Source organism: Rutilus rutilus (genome assembly GCF_951802725.1).
Source record: "Rutilus rutilus genome assembly, chromosome: 4".
Taxonomy (NCBI): Eukaryota; Metazoa; Chordata; class Actinopteri; order Cypriniformes; family Leuciscidae; genus Rutilus; species Rutilus rutilus.
In genome coordinates, this window is record NC_140212.1 from 17,640,823 (window position 1) to 17,659,986 (window position 19,164).

The 19,164-nt window shown below is 38.3% G+C and overlaps 1 protein-coding gene across 1 annotated transcript in view; it reads left to right on the plus strand.

Annotated features, from left to right (window-relative positions):
- LOC311288700 (thyrotropin-releasing hormone-degrading ectoenzyme-like) overlaps positions 1-19,164 on the plus strand; it is a 137,794-nt gene that overhangs the window by 104,451 nt on the left and 14,179 nt on the right. Inside the window, exons 9-13 of the mRNA XM_084406227.1 lie at positions 382-569; positions 8,186-8,274; positions 9,599-9,732; positions 9,881-9,936; positions 17,478-17,625. Coding sequence (XP_084262353.1) covers positions 382-569; positions 8,186-8,274; positions 9,599-9,732; positions 9,881-9,936; positions 17,478-17,625 — 615 coding nt within the window. The remainder of the gene's footprint in view (positions 1-381; positions 570-8,185; positions 8,275-9,598; positions 9,733-9,880; positions 9,937-17,477; positions 17,626-19,164) is intronic.

Genomic DNA, 19,164 nt, shown 5'->3' on the forward strand with positions numbered 1-19,164 from the left:
AGAGGTTAGATAACTAGAAATTTCCTCGTAATGTTCCTCTGTGTGCGGTGTAAAAGAACAGTGAATTTTAATCACCTTTCTATTCACAGAGTTTTTAATTAAAAGTCCTGGATGGGTTTTAGTTTTGCAAGACAAAGAAAACCTTAATCAGTCCAAATATATGCATAAGAACCCATTAAAGCCATCAAATCTGAATTAATCATTAGGTCCACCTAATTTCATTTGGTGGTCCCTAAACCAATAAAGCCCACCAACACAACTCACTTCCACTTAACTGATACTGTCAGACACAATGTATTCTACTCTGAGCTGTTAGATGCCCCACACGGTGATCCGTGTATGTGTATGATGTGTTTTGATGTATGATATTTTGTGTCACAGGCCATGCAGCGGGAGGGAAAGGACATCAACGTCACGCAGGTCATGGACCGCTGGACCCTGCAGATGGGCTATCCTGTCGTCACCATCAGCAAGAACGACAGTCTTGACAACAGTGTCACCATCTCCCAAGAGCACTTTGTCTATGACACAGACGCCAAGATCCAGAATCCTGAGCTGTTCAACAAAAGGTAGTGTGCTATATCTCAAATGGGCTATTTGTCGAATGCGATAGGTTGTTGCATGAAAATGAAACACCATCAGTCAACTAACCTCTGATTCTCCATGAGCTCATAAATCAGTGCAGAAAATCCACCATAATACGCAGAGTCCTGTATGTTTGCTGAACACTGCAATGCTGAATAATGTAAAAATCCCACACAGTGATGCTCTGATAGTTTCCTGTGATCAGATCAAGCTCAGAGAGAATAGGATCCTAGAGTTGTTCTGCAGCTAAAGAGAAGAAACCATTTTGATTCCAAATGAGATTAAACTTTAAGATATTTTGGAAGAAATACAGAAGAATAGACCATATGGAGATTATAAGCAGAGCTAGACAGATAAAGACTAGCCTAGCGCCCCACAAGAGCATGAAAACCCAGAGGATTTCCTCACTTATCCAAAGGATGCGAACAGCTTTGCACATCTTGTCTGCCTTTTATCACTCCTACTAAAAGAAACAGCTTAAACCAGCCTACAATGGTTTGAAAGTTTTCACTGGCTATAGTCAACCAACACCTGTTAAATATTTTAGACAGTTTTTGTTTTTTCTTCAGCAGGACAAGAAAGAGTAACACAACACTGTCTGTATGAATTAGATCTCACATCATGCTCACGCACAAAATATCTAGCTGCTATTAACTGAGCATTTCATTTATTATTAGCGATTTATGCTAACCCATGACCGCCACATGATGTTTGGCACCCGTCTGCGTTGTCACAGAAAACTGCATGTGTCACTGGCAGATAAATTAGTTGAATTCTTCGTTAAAAGTGAGATGATTAATTCAATACCGCCTCTGATCCGTTTTAGAAATTCTCCGTTTATTTTGAATCAGACACTGTTAGCAGCACAAGAATTGACTCAAGAATTGAACTTTATTGCTGAACTGTCAGTTTCAGTGTGTGTGGTGAGGGATGTTAAGCAGTATTGCCATTTAGATAATAACGTTTCTCAAGGTGAGAACAATATCAATGTCAAACACCTGCCATTTCAGGACATGATAAAACATGTCTTAGCTTGTAATCTATTGGATATATTATTGTGGTTGCTTTTTGACTAAAGGTGGTTAGAAGTTGAATCCATTAGTTAGAAATAGGAGATAATAATAACTCTAGTGAGATAAAAGCATAATTTCTGGCATCATAAAAGCATTTTTCTTCATTCTGCACGGCTAGGCTAGCTCTCTATAGCTAGCCATCTAATGTCATAAATATGAAACATACAGGTAGAAATTTGTTTGTCCGCCTCTTTCCTGAGTTCATTTGTTCAGAGCAGACAAAGCCACCTTCCTTTGAACGTCTCCTCCTACATGAACTTGTTTTCTGAGCGCTGCGGTCTTCTGCGGAGGCGTTCAGAAGCAGAGCTGCTCCAGGAATCAATAGCAACGCTGTGTTGCGAGTAGGGGGCGTCTCTTTCCTGTTTTGCCCCTCAGGCGGGTTTTCAGCTGAGTACCAGACAACCTGCTAGAATGCAGGGGGATTTGGCACCTTTGTAAATGCAGTGTAACACCTCACTTGAGGCTTTAAGCCAGCCTAGCAAAATGTGCTGACAGAAACATTGGCAGCAACAAAAGGAAAACAGAGAAGGTCAGTGAATGTATTTCACACTCCTTCTGTGTGTTTCATGTCCACTGCCATCTCATTAAAGTTCATAGAGGGTCCAGAGTCTGTCTGGAGATGTCCAAACTCAACAGAAAAAATATATTTCTTCCACACCGTTGTACTTGAAACACATGCTGGCTTTTATGCTACACTTTGATATTCTCTTGAAGCAGCTTCATAATCCAGCTAGCAAAGAGCTCGCTAATCCACATCTAATCCACCTCTTTTTTCAAACGTGCATTAAAGGAATATTTTTGGGTTAAATACAACAGCAGCTGTATTTACATCATATTTGGTCTGTTATTTATTACCCAGTAATTAATTTTGACTAGTCCTTCAGTTTGTAAAAAGAATGAAAACATGTTTATAGTAATGCATTTACATATGAATGCATTTACAGTGGAAGCCTAGCATGCTAGCATTTTAAAAAATTTCGCTTGTTTTTACAAAGTTAGGGTTTTGTAAGATCTTGTAATTTGTATTTAATGCTAAATATTTATTTGAAATTGTCACAGCTACAGCTAATCTGATTGTTTACTTCAGCTTGTTAGCATAATAGCAGTTAGCTTAAAGGCCACAGTTTTCTTCTTAATTATATAACCTCAGTATTAAGTTAGTATAGATTGAATAAGTCCTTAGAAAGTTGATTCATTAGAGAGAAGTGATTTCATACCTTAAATGATGACGCTGTACTTCAACACACCTGAAATCTGAAATCATGAAAGGACCGTTTGACACGTCCTGTTGTCATTTTCACAAGTGTAAAAAGTCTGGAGCTGAAACGTTGCTTTATTAACACCTTTACACTCCTATCTTACCTGACTTCTGTTCAGATTTTCACAGCACAGATTTTGTGCTGAGGTGATGTCATAGAGAATATAAACAACTTATTAGTGCTTGAAGGCACAAATTAATTTTCCCATTGCAGACTTGACTGTGTTGGATACGTGCAGTTAATCATGTGAATTATTTACAGTCCCAAGGTGGATCTGAGCCTTATATAGTCTTATAGTGTGCAGGTATGTGTAGGTCTACGTGAGGTTGGTGTATAACTTTGTAAAACTTATTTCGTAAAACTTATTGCTCAAGTTAGATACTTCAGTGATCCTTGAGGGGGAAATTTGCATTGCTGAAATAACTCAATACTAACAGCTAGTACGCTACTGGGCACATTAATAAAGTAAAAAAAAAAAAATAAATAAAGATTATTCTGTGCTATTTAATGACTTAAGAAAAAAAAATGTGTTCTGTGCAAATGAAATGTTCTGTCATGACACAGGCAGGCTGATATGTCCTTCTGACATTGCACTTAATCTGTTTTCAATTACATTGTTCTCTCTAGGACACACCTGATTGTTTCTTGCTGTTTCAGTACCCAATGAGCTCGCTGCTCAACATTGAAATACTTGGTTAGCGTCTGCTATCGCAGTTTCCAGCGTGCCTTTAGAAACCCTCCACCTTCCCCAGCTCCACCTGTATAGATCTGCTACTGGTAATCCATGTATTCTATTGTGCAGAAGCAGCAATAACCAACAGCAGAGTAGCAGAGCTAGTCCGCCAATGCATATTAACAATGTCATATCTCATCTTCTTCTTTCCAGTTCCTCACGGTCCCAGTGGTTTTAAACCGCTGCTGGGTGATTGATTGAAAGTCTACAAAACATAAATGAACACAACAGCTCAAGCTCAACACAAACTCCAGCCTGTGTGGACATCCACAGAAGGTTTCAAATGGAGACACTTGTATTTTTTCTTCTCTTCTCTTCTCTTCTCTTCAGTGCTGCTGATGTTGGATAAAAGTGTTTTTAGGATTTACAGTATCACACATGTTGAGCCACAAAAAGCCCCAAGTGACTCATTATGGATTGAAAAAGTCAGCTGTCCCTGAAGAGAGCCTGAGATATTATCACACCCGCACAGAGAGACAGTGAGACTGAGACCTCAAAACCCATGAGCAGAGAGAGGATAGTGGTTGATCACAGTGAATTTTAAATGTAGACACATCCAGAGACCATCTGTTACTCTTTTACAGTGGTGATATAGTGTTGAAGGCTCATTTCTCGGTCATATATTGCTAATTATAATTTGCCTGATTTTTTTATTTTTTTATGTTTAACAAAAACAAAAACCTTGGAACAACCATATAGCACCCAATCATGGTGGCATTAAATGTTTAGCATTACATATTTTCTTCATAAAATGTCAAAAAGTCCGAAATATTATTATTATTATTATTATTTATTTTATTATTATTATTTGGGCCCCTTTTTAAATTCTGTTTCTGCCATCTTATAAGGGTCTCCGTTTCACGTGTGTGCATAACAACTCTTCCTGACCATGGTAAAATCACTGTAATGCACTGCCTCTCATGTTGCTTTCATTTAATATAATATTGTCCATTAAGAGCAAGTGAATGATATCTACAACTGCAGAAAACAAACACGGGTTTGTTCCATAAACATTAAATGATGCCCACATGTCTCATCTCTCACACACTTTACCCGTCTGCTGCAGAGACTGAACTCTTCATTCGTGCTTTAGCTAAAGCTCTGGGCCATAACACAAAGTTCCTGAGGGATGTAAATAACGATGATGATAACAGAAGCTTCCATAAATGAACAAACATGAGCCACCAAATTACCAGCCTGTGGAGAACTTTAATTTTCTTTCGCTTTCTTCTCTTGTTCAATCCCACTGATGAACACAGTTTTATGTAAATGTATCTGTGTGATTTCATTTGAACACACACACAGATGCTTCTATTATCTCTGAAATTCATAAGTATTGTTATCAGCGCTCATCTACCACAGGATCTCTCTCTATAGTCTCCTTATAAACATATGCGTTTAAATACAGTTTCCCAGCAGGCTTCATATAGCCTCAGCTTATGCATAATGTCTTCTCAACTGTGTTATAGTTATATCCTCTGCGATATAAACTTTCATCCCAGCATCTCCAGTGTCTGCTGTTTACAGCCGTTTCTGCTGCCTTTAAAAATCTGGTTGGTGACACTTTAATTAAACCTTTTTTAATAATGCATTATAAAAGTATCTTTAATGCATTGATTATGCCTTGTAATGTTCCTTACAATGCATTGTATGGACTTATGAATAATTGTAACCAAATACATTGTAATAATTATGTTACGCATTTAGAAAGTATAATGCATTAAAACACAAGACAAACAACCAATTACAGGTGAACTATCTAAAAATATTTATGAAAAGACTGCAGACACTGCATTACAACGTACATTATGAATTCCTTTATAATGCATTATACATAAAGGCTTTAAGTAAAGAGTTCCCATATTGTTTTATAACAGAGATGTCGGTCTGTCTTTCCACAAAACCCTAATTGAGGCGTGTTCAGACATAATTAAGACACATTAAATAACATAAATCGTCTTTCCTGAATGAATGGAGGTGAGTCACCATGCAGCCTGAAAAGGATTTTTGTCCGTTCCTGTCAGTTTTCCAACTAACACAAATCCTTAATGATCCAACCCTTTCCCCACAGCCAAGACTGATATCATGAAATAATCCAGACGGCTCTTCTCATATTTAATCACTAAATGTTGACATTTATGAGGAATATGTGGTGCGTGCCTGTGTAAAGTTCACTGCCACAGTGCTAGGCTGCTGTGACGGTTGCCTGGGTGTTGCTATGTGTTTGTCAGAGTGTTTTTTAGCATGTTGCCTCAAGATAAAAGACGGCTTATCATGATATGTTGTTCTAGCCAATGAAAAGAGCTTTTCTTAGGAAGTTAGGGGCATGCTAATATAGCTAAGATGCTAACATGCTAACCAAAGGAAGGGATGGTGTTTTTAAACACTAGCTTTGATAAAATGATGTGTAATTTAAAAGACATTTTCATGATTAAGCATGAAAACACCATTAAGCATTAAATTGTTCTGTCATTTCTTATCAAGTTATCAGGCACTGAATAAAGTACAATGCTGCGAAAGGCACACCTTAAAGGCCGTGTTGCAGGGTTAATTTTTCAACGAATTTGTTTAATTTACTTGTTGGTAATAAACATTTAAACTGTTATCCATTGTATTTTATGTTGTTGGGTATCACAAAACGGAATATAATACGCAAAAGTAGGTACTATCTTACAGCGGTTTGCAACGACTCTCCTTTCCCCCACAATGCATTGCATTACATCACGTTGGGGAGAGAATTTAACGCAGTTTCCATGGGACGGCACCGCCGGCGCCCACACAAGCACCTGCCAAACACAGCGACAGACACGCGGCGGATACGTTCCTTCGTTTACGTTGCCTTCTATTTCTAGATGACAAAGACAAAGTTTACCAGTACTACGACACTATGACAAAGGTTACCGGTACTTATCTGAACTTACGTCATGATCACTGCTTAGATATAAAGAAAACGTTGATTTTTCACTCGGTGCTATTCAAAGACAGTAAAAAAAATAATATATGTGTCGTTATTGTGCACTGCTGCTCGTAGACTAGCTCCAGTGCTCATTGCTGTGTTGCTAAATGATTGCAACTCACCAGGACACTTCACCAACTCTCCACTGCCATGCATTTAATGCATTTAATTTCACCATGCATTTAATTACTAAGTATTTACGACATTGTGGTGGCGTTCAAATGCGTTCAACTCGTAAATACGATCTATACGAGATGGCTTGAACGCACCATAATACTAGGCTGAGGCTACCTTTCCTCCACTTCTCCCCAACGTGACGTCATCACCGAATTGCGGGGAAAAAAAACGTTAATACCAAAAACGTAAAAAACTGGTCTTTAAGACCATTTTTGAGACATTTTAAAAAATATATACATATCTTGAGTGATTTATGTACCCATTAATCAACAGTGGTGGTTAACCTGCAACATGGGCTTTAAGTAAAATGTGCATTTTTAAATATGGTAGACACCCAACTTGATAATGATATTGACCATTTGAATATAACAAAAGATTGTACCATATTAAAAAAGTATATAAAATCATATCAACCATGTCTTGTCAACAAATGAAAAAGCCAGCCTACTATTTAATGTCAATTATTGTGCCTTTAGCCTCTACAGAAGGGACGTTTTACCCTAAATACCATACTTACATATTCTTTAGTTATTAACAATCTGTTGATTTAACTACTTTTAATTGAAGATCATTAACTAGACATTCAACTTCAAGTACATATGGCCATTTTTCACATAATTCTGTAACATTTGAAAACACATTAAATAGCAATAGAACATTAAACCTATTGCACAGAACTGACTGTTGTTGTCCGTGATGATCCGAATTTCCCAGTGAACCTATAAAAAAAGCTGAGGAAGGGGGGAAATTGTTAAATAAAGTTGAAATATTTGTTTGGAGCGTGTTCAAATGATTCAGTCTTACATTAGATCTCATACAGTATTTATTGCTTTGGATCAGCTCAGCTGCACTCTTGTTGTCTGGGGTAATTTACGCTGGCAGACAGCAGAACTCGTCCACGTGTGTGTCAGACATTTTGACAGACTGAAAGAGGGACGGCCATCCAGTGTGACAGCTGTCAGACAGAGTTTGACTGGAGAGGCTCTCATACCTAGAGATGTTCATACACACACAATAGCACATGAAAGCTATAGAGTCACAGATGAATCGACATCAAAATGAGGTGGCGACACAGAACATGACAGCGATCGGGTGATGAGTGATACACAGCTGTGTGTGTGTGTGTGACAGAGAGAGATAGAAAGCAAAGCACTCTGGGAAAGAATGAAAGCTGATTTCTTTGAGCTTTGACACTGCTGGGTTTTCTCTGAGCTTCACAATCATCTGATACTCCTGATTTTGTCACTCTGCCTGCTAGAGGGATACACAAATGTATCCCACAATCCCATTAAATCGTGGGCGTCCATTTGTGTCAGATTATACGAGTCATACGGTGACATTTAAACTCCTGAGATCAAACAGAAGCGTTTCATCTGCTATTTCTCTCTTTGTCTCATTTCAGCTTCCAGTGGCAAATACCGCTGACGTTCGCAGTGGGAAACTCCAGTCACATATCAACAGAGACCATCATGTGGGTCGCCAATAAAACAGGTACAGTTATACGAAGTGCTTTTATTAGCATATGGACACAAGACAGTCACATTATTCTAATGAGGATTTTTCTTAATTATGATGTCAGGACAGTTTAATATCACCCTGACATTTTTGACTGCCCAAAAATGTCAAAATTTGTATTAATGAGAAGAAATTAAAAATGTGCTCATCATAAAAAAGGTGTATTCAAGTCATTGTATGTATGAGCTAATTGATTTTTTTAAATACATTTTTAGACCTGATAAACATTTTTGTGTCATGTCCTTGACCCATGAAATCCCTATCAGCCAGTGACAGATACCATTTTTTTACATTTGATTTCCTCGTAAAATTTGATGAATTCATCTCTCAAGACATTTATGTTCGTATATTCCTTTTTACTAAACACTTCAATGCTGTTCTTCTGTGATTCCCACACTGTTGCAGCACCCACACGTCCACCATCATTACATTCAATCCTATTCCATTACATTCCTCTCCTTTGGGAGATTGAGGCAGATTTTCTTTGGCCGAAGCCACAGCGAGTCAAATTCCAAGAGCCGGAATTGAATTTGCTCTGCGAGCGATCCATGTGGCTCAGAGCTGAAATTTCCCCAGATTATGAGACCATTTAACAGCCTCCATTTTCTGCTCACCTTCCATGAACAACTGCCCTCACCAGGCCTACAATGCAGATGACACCGAGCCGGAGACAATGAGTCTTGAAAGAAACACACACTGTAACATAGAGACCCCATTTATATGCATTAACTCACCGCATGACTCTTGAAATCTGGCCGCTGACGGTTGGATGCTTCCTGGATCACGATACACAGCAAATCCATTGAGTCCATGAGCGCTCGAAAGCACTTAACCAGTGAATTTGTTAGCCATGAAAAAGCACAAGGTCTGGCTGGAATATTACAGGTTGAGAACGTGGCAAACACAATAGATTACAGATGTTGTACATACAAAATGCTGAATGCATCGTCTTTTCATGTATATTTCTGTGCAGGTCTGAGTTCAATTCAAAGATGATAAATGTGCTCACAATTTGATATGCATAAAAAGCTTTGCAAGTTCACTGTCAGGTAGAATACATCAGTCCATATGAACTATATAGTGACTGGTTTATATTTCATTAGAAATGCAGTCAGTTTAATTGCTTTATATACATTTTGTTTGTAATGAACTTCCTGTTATCGGAATATATTATCTGTCATTGAGCGTCTAGGCATCATTTAGCGCCACATGTTTCTGCTTGTGAGTTGAGCTACAGTGACTGTCAGAAGTGTCATTAAACGTTTGTTTCATGTTGCTTTTTTTACTGCTGTATTAATAGAGACGCACAGAGTGGGTCACATGGACGGCGAGACGTGGTTGCTGGGCAACATCAATCAAACGGGATACTTCCGAGTGAACTACGACCTCCACAACTGGAGACTTCTCATTCAACAGCTGATGAGCAACCCAAAGGTATTCCTTTCTTCCACATCTGTCAGTCTTTCTGACTCCTCCCGTTTTATCCAAAGTGTTTCTTCCTCCCCTTCTGTCATGATTCTTCCTTATTCTCCTCATCACTTTCTACTGTATTGTAAATGTCTGTGCTGTTCTCTCGCGGCAGATCATCTCCGTGGGCAACAGGGCCGGTCTGATCGATGACGTCTTCAACCTGGCGAGGTGGGTTCAGTTTGTTACATGCAGAATCATTCAGAGAGTCTGAGACCTGAGATCCATCTAACAGCCTTCACACCCCTGCAGAAACCCCTAGACTATTCAGGCTTATTGTGTCCTGCTTTTTATTCTCACAGTAACTGTCACATTATTTCAGGAGGTCGTGCACCTACCAGTGAGAAAGTGTAAAGTGACAATGGTGAGGAAAAATTCTTGGAGTATAAAGGCTTTCAGCACAAAAACATCAAGATTAAAAAAAATAAATGTATTTGACCTTCGGTATGGTGAAATTAAGTAAAATAAAAAAATAAATTCATAATTAAATGCACCAATTTATTTTATAATTCCATGAAAACACAATAATTATTGTTTAAAACGTATTATACCCATTTTTACCAAAAGTTTCAGAAGGTTACATCATGATTAACAGGTCTGTATGGAAGTGAAAGTGTTGCAAAACTGTTTAAAACTGTAATTTCGCATCCATAACATTCTCCAAGCTGATTAAAATAGCATCACCAGACATATTCTATATGATCTGCTGATTCCAGAAGAATCACATTTTACATGATAAAAGCTGTAGAAATTCATAGAACGCAAAATATTTATCTTTAGGGGCATGTATTACGTTTTGCAGTTCAACCTACTCAATCAGAAACAATTAGCCAGACATTTATGAAAATGTTCCTATTATTATGAAAAAGCTCTTTGAGGGTAACTGATGTTCTGAAAATACCAATTCATCCACTTGCTGCCATTCAAAAATGAAGCATATTATTATTAAATATGACATTTGCAAATACTTGATTTCTTTGTCTTTTAGAGAAAGACAGACATTTGGCACCAAGCATTTGGAAAGACCTACATTTCAAAGTTAACACCCATTTTCTTCTGGTCAGCCTGAAAGGATCTTGATAAAGCCGTCCATCACAATAGAAAGAAGAGTCAGATCCAGTGAACTCCAGCTGGACCTTCATTACTGACAGATACAGCTCTCGTTCTGTACTGTACTCTTGATCTTCTTTTCTCTTTTAGCTCGAAGGTGTTAGTGAAGAAAAAGCCTTTAGCTCATCAGGATGAGACCTGCGGTGAGACCACTGAGCCGTTACTGCGATAGCGGATAATAAGAAAGCGAGGGAAAACCTCTGTTTCCCCTCTTTTCCACTGCGGTCTCATTGTGTCGATCCTTCAGAGCTTCATCATTAGCTGGAAACTCACATGTGAGAGGAGGAAAGACAGAACGGTAAAGGTAGATAGAAAGAACAGAGTTTATTGTGCCACAGGCTGCCAAGCTGCCATTAGTTCCTTCAGCAACGACTGCTCTCCCTAAGGTCCTCTCTGTTTGATACAAGGACTCGCTCATTCTGCTTAATGAAGGAAATATTCAGTCACTGGCGGCTGCTCTTGATGCTACAAAACAACAAGCCAAATCACTGTTTGAGTTTCACTGGTGGACTTTCTTAGACATTGAATTTAGGTGCTGCTTTATACAGATTGTGAAATTTATTCACTTTGGACAGTCATTTTTATTCTTCCACCAAACTAAACGAGGAAGCTGTCAGATTCTCTGCTAGCATTAGCTGCGCTGTTCTTCAAACTGAAACGACAGGCTCGTGTGCCGGCGCTGTGCGGCTCATGTTGAGATAGACGGGGCTTTAACAGGCATGTGGAGAGTTGTGCTTTTGACCAAAGATGTTTCCTAACCACGAAGGTTCAGTCAACTGACGACAAACCCACAGAGAAACTTGTGTTTATTGTGTCATATTGAGCCCAGAAAGGAAACCTGTTCCTGTGTTGTAGTACGTCATGTTCATTTAGCCTGTTTATTCGGCTCGGCCTTGTTTACCGAAGAGCTTGATAATTGAAAGTTAACAGGACTGAAGGCAAATCCTTTTGTTCCTGATTTCAGTCTGGTTTGTACATGTCTTTTTGTCTCTGCTTTAGTTTGCAGCTACTCTTAATAAAAACGAGCGGATGTTAACAGCATGTCTCATTCATCCTCAGGCTCAGATCTGTGGAGATGGTTATATTGGCCCTTACGTTCTCGAGAAGCGAAAATGCCAACCTGCATATTAAAAACAGCATCATCGTTAATCACAGTGTGTAAAATGTCTAATTTCTCTGTAAATTACTGGGATGATAAAGAGTGTTCATATGACTGAGGAAACTGAATGCCTCGAGGGATGTTACCTAATTAAATGCCCCTGGTGCTCATGGGAGTCATTCACTCAGATCAATACTGACTCACAAAGACTTTATTGTGATTATGAATTACTGGATCAATTGAGAAGAAGAAAGCTAGTGTTAGTGAAGACTAGTTGGAGACTGAATATCACATTTCATGTGCATAATAATTGGGTTAATTGCATAGCTTTTATTTCATAAGCAAGCAAGCATCTTCCATAAAAGTATCTTTAAAACACAGAGTTATTTAAATATTCTCTGGAGCAACAGCTATGCTGAGGTTTTGGATTGAACAGTCAAAAATGTTTGGGTCATATTTCAGCCTATGCTTATATTATGCAAGTATGTTCTATGAATATGGTATGAATGAAATTCAGATGTACTACATCCACCATGTTGTTACTGTCATGTGACCAACCCACTACAAACTAAAACTAAAAGACTACAAAATAAAAGCACACGGAACACAAATAAGAAATGCATGACACTATAATAGTATGTGCTTAAGAATCATGAAAATAGTGTCAGACTGCAAACATAGTAATTTTCATCTAGATTTTTAAGCAATTAACAGTTGCTGTCAACAGTCATTCTGATCACCAGCTACTTGAACCTCCATAAAAACGCTGATCTGTTCTTAACCCGACATTAGCATCAGCAGGTTGTTGCCATAAAGACATAAAGACATAAAGAGGGTTGTTTTGTTTGCGACGCTCGTGAAACATCACAACACCTGTCGACAATTCTGCCATCTAATAAAACTGCCAGAAAGAATTAAACAGCAGTGCCAGGAGAATATTTTGGTTACTTTTCCATATTCTTTTCCTTTGCACAATATTTTTTTATATTTTGTGATGGAGCTTCTTAATTTTCGTCTAAATGAGCTACAATTACAGGCTAATTTAAAAGTCAATTACTTATTTAGGAGACTGTTATTTTACTCTTTATATTCTCATTAATTAAAAAAACTTTCTTTCAATTCTCCAATGGTCGCTGACGATCATGTTGCCAGACATCACCAGCTCTCATTGAAAATGAAGGATGGCAGGCAATTTGAAAGAGCAGCACACTCTTATTTTTACCTTGCTGTTCTTCTGGAGTGCTATTATCAATGATAAATGGCCTTCATGCAATGTAGCACGTTTCTCTGAGGCTGTGTGTGTATGTGTGTATTGGCACATTCCTGAAGCATGAGAGTGATCAGCTCTTTCATTACTGTGCTCACAAACAGCAGGGAAACTTCAATGCCTCATGACACTTTTATGGTAATGTTCTGTTCATATTTAATGAACATTTTCCCTCCGACCTTCGATCAGAAAGCTGAATAATTCAAAAATACAAGGAAGAAAGCAAAGTTTTATGAAACGGAGAAACTGAATGGCCTCCAGTCGCTGCTGTTTTGCATGTGGCAATAATGGAAGCGTCTCTAAATATAAATGATAGCCATTATAAAATATTTTTATATTACGTAGTTATTTTCCCTCTAAAGAATTACCATTTTAAGAAAAAAATATAAAGAAACACTTTAACTTTAATAGTCTAATGAGCATTAAAGGGATAGTTCACTTTGAAATTAATTTTTGATATGTTTTAGCTTACCTCAAGGGCATCCAAGATGTAGGTGTCTTTGTTTCCGCAGTAGTTTCAATTTTGATATTTTTAGGTCAAACCGTTCTTGTCTGTCAGTCATATAATGCAGGTCTATGGTCACTGGCTCAAAACACAAGCACAGAGTCCAAATTAAAACAATTCCCCATCGTCCAAATGAAACAATTCCCCATCATAAGTACACATTGATGGCCTAAGACACGAAACGAGCGGTTTGTGTGAGAAAACGAACAGTATTTATATCGTTGTTATCTCTTGAAAACAGCACACGTCCAAATGATCTGACGGCGCGGGCGGGTATAGATGTATACATAGATGTCGCCTTGGCTACTGCAGTTCATTGGAACGAAACCGTAGCCAAGCGACATCTAGTGTATATATCTATACCCGTCCGCTGGCGGGTATAGATGTATACACTAGAAGTCGCCTTCGCTACTGCAGTTCATTGGAACGAAACCGTAGCCAAGACGACATCTATGTATATATCTATACCCGCCCGCGCCGTCAGATCATTTGGACGTGTGCTGTTTTCAAGAGATAACAACGATATAAATACTGTTCGTTTTCTCACACAAACCGCTCGTTTCGTGTCTTAGGCCATCAATGTGTACTTATGATGGGGAATTGTTTCATTTGGACGTGGGGAATTGTTTTCATTTGGACTCTGTGCTTGTGTTTTGAGCCAGTGACCATCGACCTGCATTATATGACTGACAGACAAGAACGGTTTGACCTAAAAATATCAAAATTGAAACTACTGCGTAAACAAAGACACCTACATCTTGGATGCCCTTGAGGTAAGCTAAAACATATCAAAAATTAATTTCAAAGTGAACTATCCCTTTAAAATATGAGTATATGAGATAAAAAATAGTTTGTATATTTATAATGATCAACCATTACAGACTGTATGTTCATTTAGTCTATTAATTACCGGTGTTTAACTCTCTAGAGGTCAATGTGACCAAGCAAGATGTGATTTGTGCCGTCCACTGGCCATCATTCACTTCACCTTTAATATGACTTGACCGGTGAACACTTTGCAATAATTTATGTGCTACAGTGTCTCTAAGCGCATAAGCTTAATGAGAAACAAAACATAATTAATGCACATGTTGTTAAGCTCTTGACTGCATCCTTCATGTCTTGTGTGCACATCTATCCTGACAATATAAATTTAATATTTCCATGTAATCAGTGTGAAAGAATAACAGACAGCCGATGAGAGTTTCAAGTGCATTGGCATCATTATAGACTGATTAATCGTTTATTTTAATACAATTATTGCTCATTAGACCACAGTTTAATGCTTTATTCTGTTTGGTTGACACAGTGGTTTTGATTCATTTTCTAAAACTGCACAGATGTGAAGTAGTTCCAGGTCTGTTGAGCTGGTTTCTAAGCAATATACACAACCAATGCTGTGCAGAAGTCATTTACTCATGCTTTAGACACAGCATTTAGAAAATGTTTGCAGATAAATAGCATTATTGACTCCAGACTGTTGAATTATTGGAAATTAATACATGCCTGAGGTGTAAAAGCCACTGCAATCCTTAAGCCAGTTGCATTAACTGTAAATAATTCAACAGTGTATAGAGTCAATTGCGCCTGACTGCAATCAATCTGTAAGACTAACAGAAATGTTAGTGTCAGTCAAATAAAGCATTTCTGAGCTCTTATTTTTGGAATATTTTGGTCATTTTTAAATAAATTGAGCAACAATGTTTCAGTACTTTTCCATAACCATGTATCATATGAACGTTTGACTTCATATTGAAACTTTAAGGACCATTAATTCCTGAACTTCAAATATTAAAGGCAGATAAAAACTCTCCGTCCTTCTCTAATATATTAACAGGCTGTTCGAAATAACAAGAACAGTTCCTGATCTTAGACACAAATAAATTCACCTTTGCTTGATACTATAAACACATTTACTGCTTTGAAATAGTTTCACATTTTTCACATCCTCAATTGTCTCCTGCTTATGTTATTGCAAATCTTAAAGACCTCCTTGGTTAACAGTGGGTGTCTGAGTAACTGTGATTAATGTCCCAATTAAATGTGTGTTGGGTGAATCTGTCCTCTGGAATTTAATGAGTCAGTTTACAAGTCTGATCACTTCCTTTTTCGCCTGACCTCTGATTCACAGCGCTTATGCTCTGCATAAAATAATGAGAAACTGAAAAAGACAACCCAGGCTCATTGGGAAAAAAGGTGATTTTGCCTATTATTATTATTATAAAACAAATTTGACATTTGCAAAACTTAAAAATAGTACATATACATACAATTCACTGTAGAAAGGAAGACTATTGGCAGTAAAAAAAAAAATCCTTTTCACACAAATTATTACGGTGGCAGATTTTCGATTAATAAAGACATGCGCAATAATTAGGACCTCAAAACGCTTTTACCATACAGCATGATGTGTAAACTAATACATTTTGAACCTGCATCATAAGTGCAAACCCTCATTTGCCGTTAAAAAACTACTGTCAGGATTTACTAAAGTCATGCAGTGAAAAATTAGCGCGGAAAAGGCATGGACAGGGCTGAACTTATTGAATATGCATTTGTTGGAGTTTCCCTTTCAGACACAAAATTAATGGGAGGAGAGAATTTAAATGAATCATGTAAGGTGATTTACTGAGGTTTGTGCTAGTCAATTTACTGGTATTTGGCGCTAATTTGCGCTGCTCTTAGTAGATTGCGTTGGTCATTATGGAAATGGTCTGGCTGGCTGTGTTCTTTAATTTGCATGTCGTCAGTAGATCATTCGTTGAACTCGCTTTTTTTGGAATTATGCTCTCACGCTAATTTGCCCTGTTTAGTCAATCTGGCCCTTCATTTCCAAACTGCCGAGATACGTAATAAAATGCTTTCGTATGTTTTTTGATCAAGCTAAATGTGATTTTAGCGCCACTCACTTGACATTTCACTTTGAAAGTGTGGTGAAATGCACAAGAAACAATGTAATGTCATTTTGCACAGGCACGTTTTTCCAATGAACCTGGGTTGGAAATAGTCCCTCATACTCAACTGATTTCAAATGCTCTTTTCATGTGGCATGCAAATTAGCACTACTCATGTGAAGTGCACTCAGATACGACTGACAATTGAGTTTACCATTAGCTGTTTTGCTGTTGCTAAGCTAACAGCAAAACACTCAAATAAACATAACACTATATAGCACACACAAAGTACGCATTATTATGAACCTGAAAAAGATGCTAGCGACAATGCCGGCCTGTTCCAAACCTTGTTATGTGGTTGCTTGTGTGTTCTAGGCAGTAACTTAATATAATAGTGACACTATGCTTGCTAGCAAACATTCTTTAGATTCAAAGACTCATGGAAAGTCTCGTCTTTCTTGTGTTTTTGGTCTGAGGATATTGGCCACCTCTCTGTTTTTCTGCTCTCATAGGAGGGTTATAGGCATTTCTGAAAGGACCGAAGGGAAAAAAGAAGACATTTGAATATTTTAAAAGAGATCTTATGTTTTATGGATTTATGCAAATTGAACACGACTGTAGCCGAACAGGAGAAGCTGGGGTTTTTTTTGGGGGGGGGGTTACAGCACATTATGACTCCCCACGCAGAGCACAATGCCTGGCAGGTATTCTAAACGAATGATGATGAACAAAATGAACTGTTTGTAATCAAATGTTAACGATGTGCCTACCAAAGGGGAAATATTCTTTAAATGTGTTGCTAGTGTCTTATCCTCCTACTCTCTTTCTCCTCTCTAGAGCGGGGTATTTGCCCCAAAACGTCCCCCTGCAGATGATCTCATATTTGTCTCAGGAGAGCGAGTTTCTGCCCTGGCACGCTGCTAGTCGAGCTCTTTACCAGCTGGACAAACTCCTGGACCGCACTGAAGACCACAGCCTGTTCAGCGTGAGTCTGATCTTTGGTGTGTGTTGGATTTTAACCTTGACTAGTGCAATAGGAAAGACACAGCTGATATCTAGCAGCACGTCTCAGATGACTCGACAGATCGAACTTAAGACTTCCTCTGATCATTATTCCACAACAGGCCGCAATGTTTCAGGCACAATGCCTGTTTTAGAAACTGGTGTGAAAAACAGGGAGATTTCCACCATAGGTTGTGTTTTAATGGCTATATGTTGAGAATAACGTACTACCATATCATCCTATTCTTCAGTAAACCATATGCATGTTGTGAATAGTGTGCAATAGAGCGCATGTGTGTGGAATTCCCAGATGAGCTTCTGCAAGTATATAATGAGGGCACTGTGTACTGAATACTGTTTCCCACAATGCAGTGCACTTGACTCAATCTTCCATTTCCCGTGTGACGAATGAAACCTGCACAATATCAACTGTCATTTTTATCTGCTTCTCCTAGATACGTTATTTGATCAGAATGAGAAATGTAAATTTTTACAGAATAAGCACAATATATAAAACAAATTCTGTTTTTATAAATAATATGCAGTGTATAATGTGCAGTATGCTAGTATTTCATTCTGAACATCATGATGACAGAGTGAGACAGTCTCTCTGTTTCTTCTGTCTTACTTGTCCTCTTGCTTTCATATTCATTTATCACTTTGTTATTCAGAGTAGCATTCACACGCCTACCCACAATCCCTCAGTGCGCATGAGTCATTTCTGCCCCTCCTCTGTAATGGACGACCCTTTTGTGTCTGCAATGAGTGTGTGATGAATTTAATAGTGTCTTCTCTCTGTAACTCTCATTTATTGTGTTTACTGTGAGACAGAGCAGATGTTTAGCATGTAATGCAAGACAGGAAACAGCTGGAGCAAATTAGTCGGGTGCCTTCAAATCATGTGACCAGGTGTCTCATCCGTCAGTCCAAACCAGTGTGTGTGTGTGTGTGTGTGTGTGTGTGTGTGTGTGTGTGTGTGTGTGTGTGTGTGTGTGTGTGTGTGTGTGTGTGTGTGTGTGTGTGTGTGTGTGTGTGTGTGTGCGCGTGCGTGCTGCGTCACTAATTGTCAAACTGAGATTACTCTTTTGGCAAAACTATAACACATCACTCAATGTTTGTAGTTACAGCTTGACAAACACACCTGATCATTTGTACGGTTCACCACATTATGGAAAACAATGTCCTCTACCGCTGTCCCAGTGTTTTACTGTATGTGCTTTTATCCGTGTAAGTGTGTGTGTGTTAAGAATTGAATTGCAGCATAGCAGGGTCTAATTGTGATCATTCACTCATCTCAGTAAGAGGGCATGAAGGAGAGAAGTCATGCTAAATTAGCCATGACATCACCTGCTGTTACATTTCCCTCATGCACACACACACACACACACACACACCGTGTATGAACTGTATAAACATTACAAAACAACACAATATATTCAGTTTGAATCAACATTCTCTCTCGTTCTCTTTTAACAAGGACTCAGCAGCTTCTGTTAGTCAAATGTTGTACAATTATTTGGCC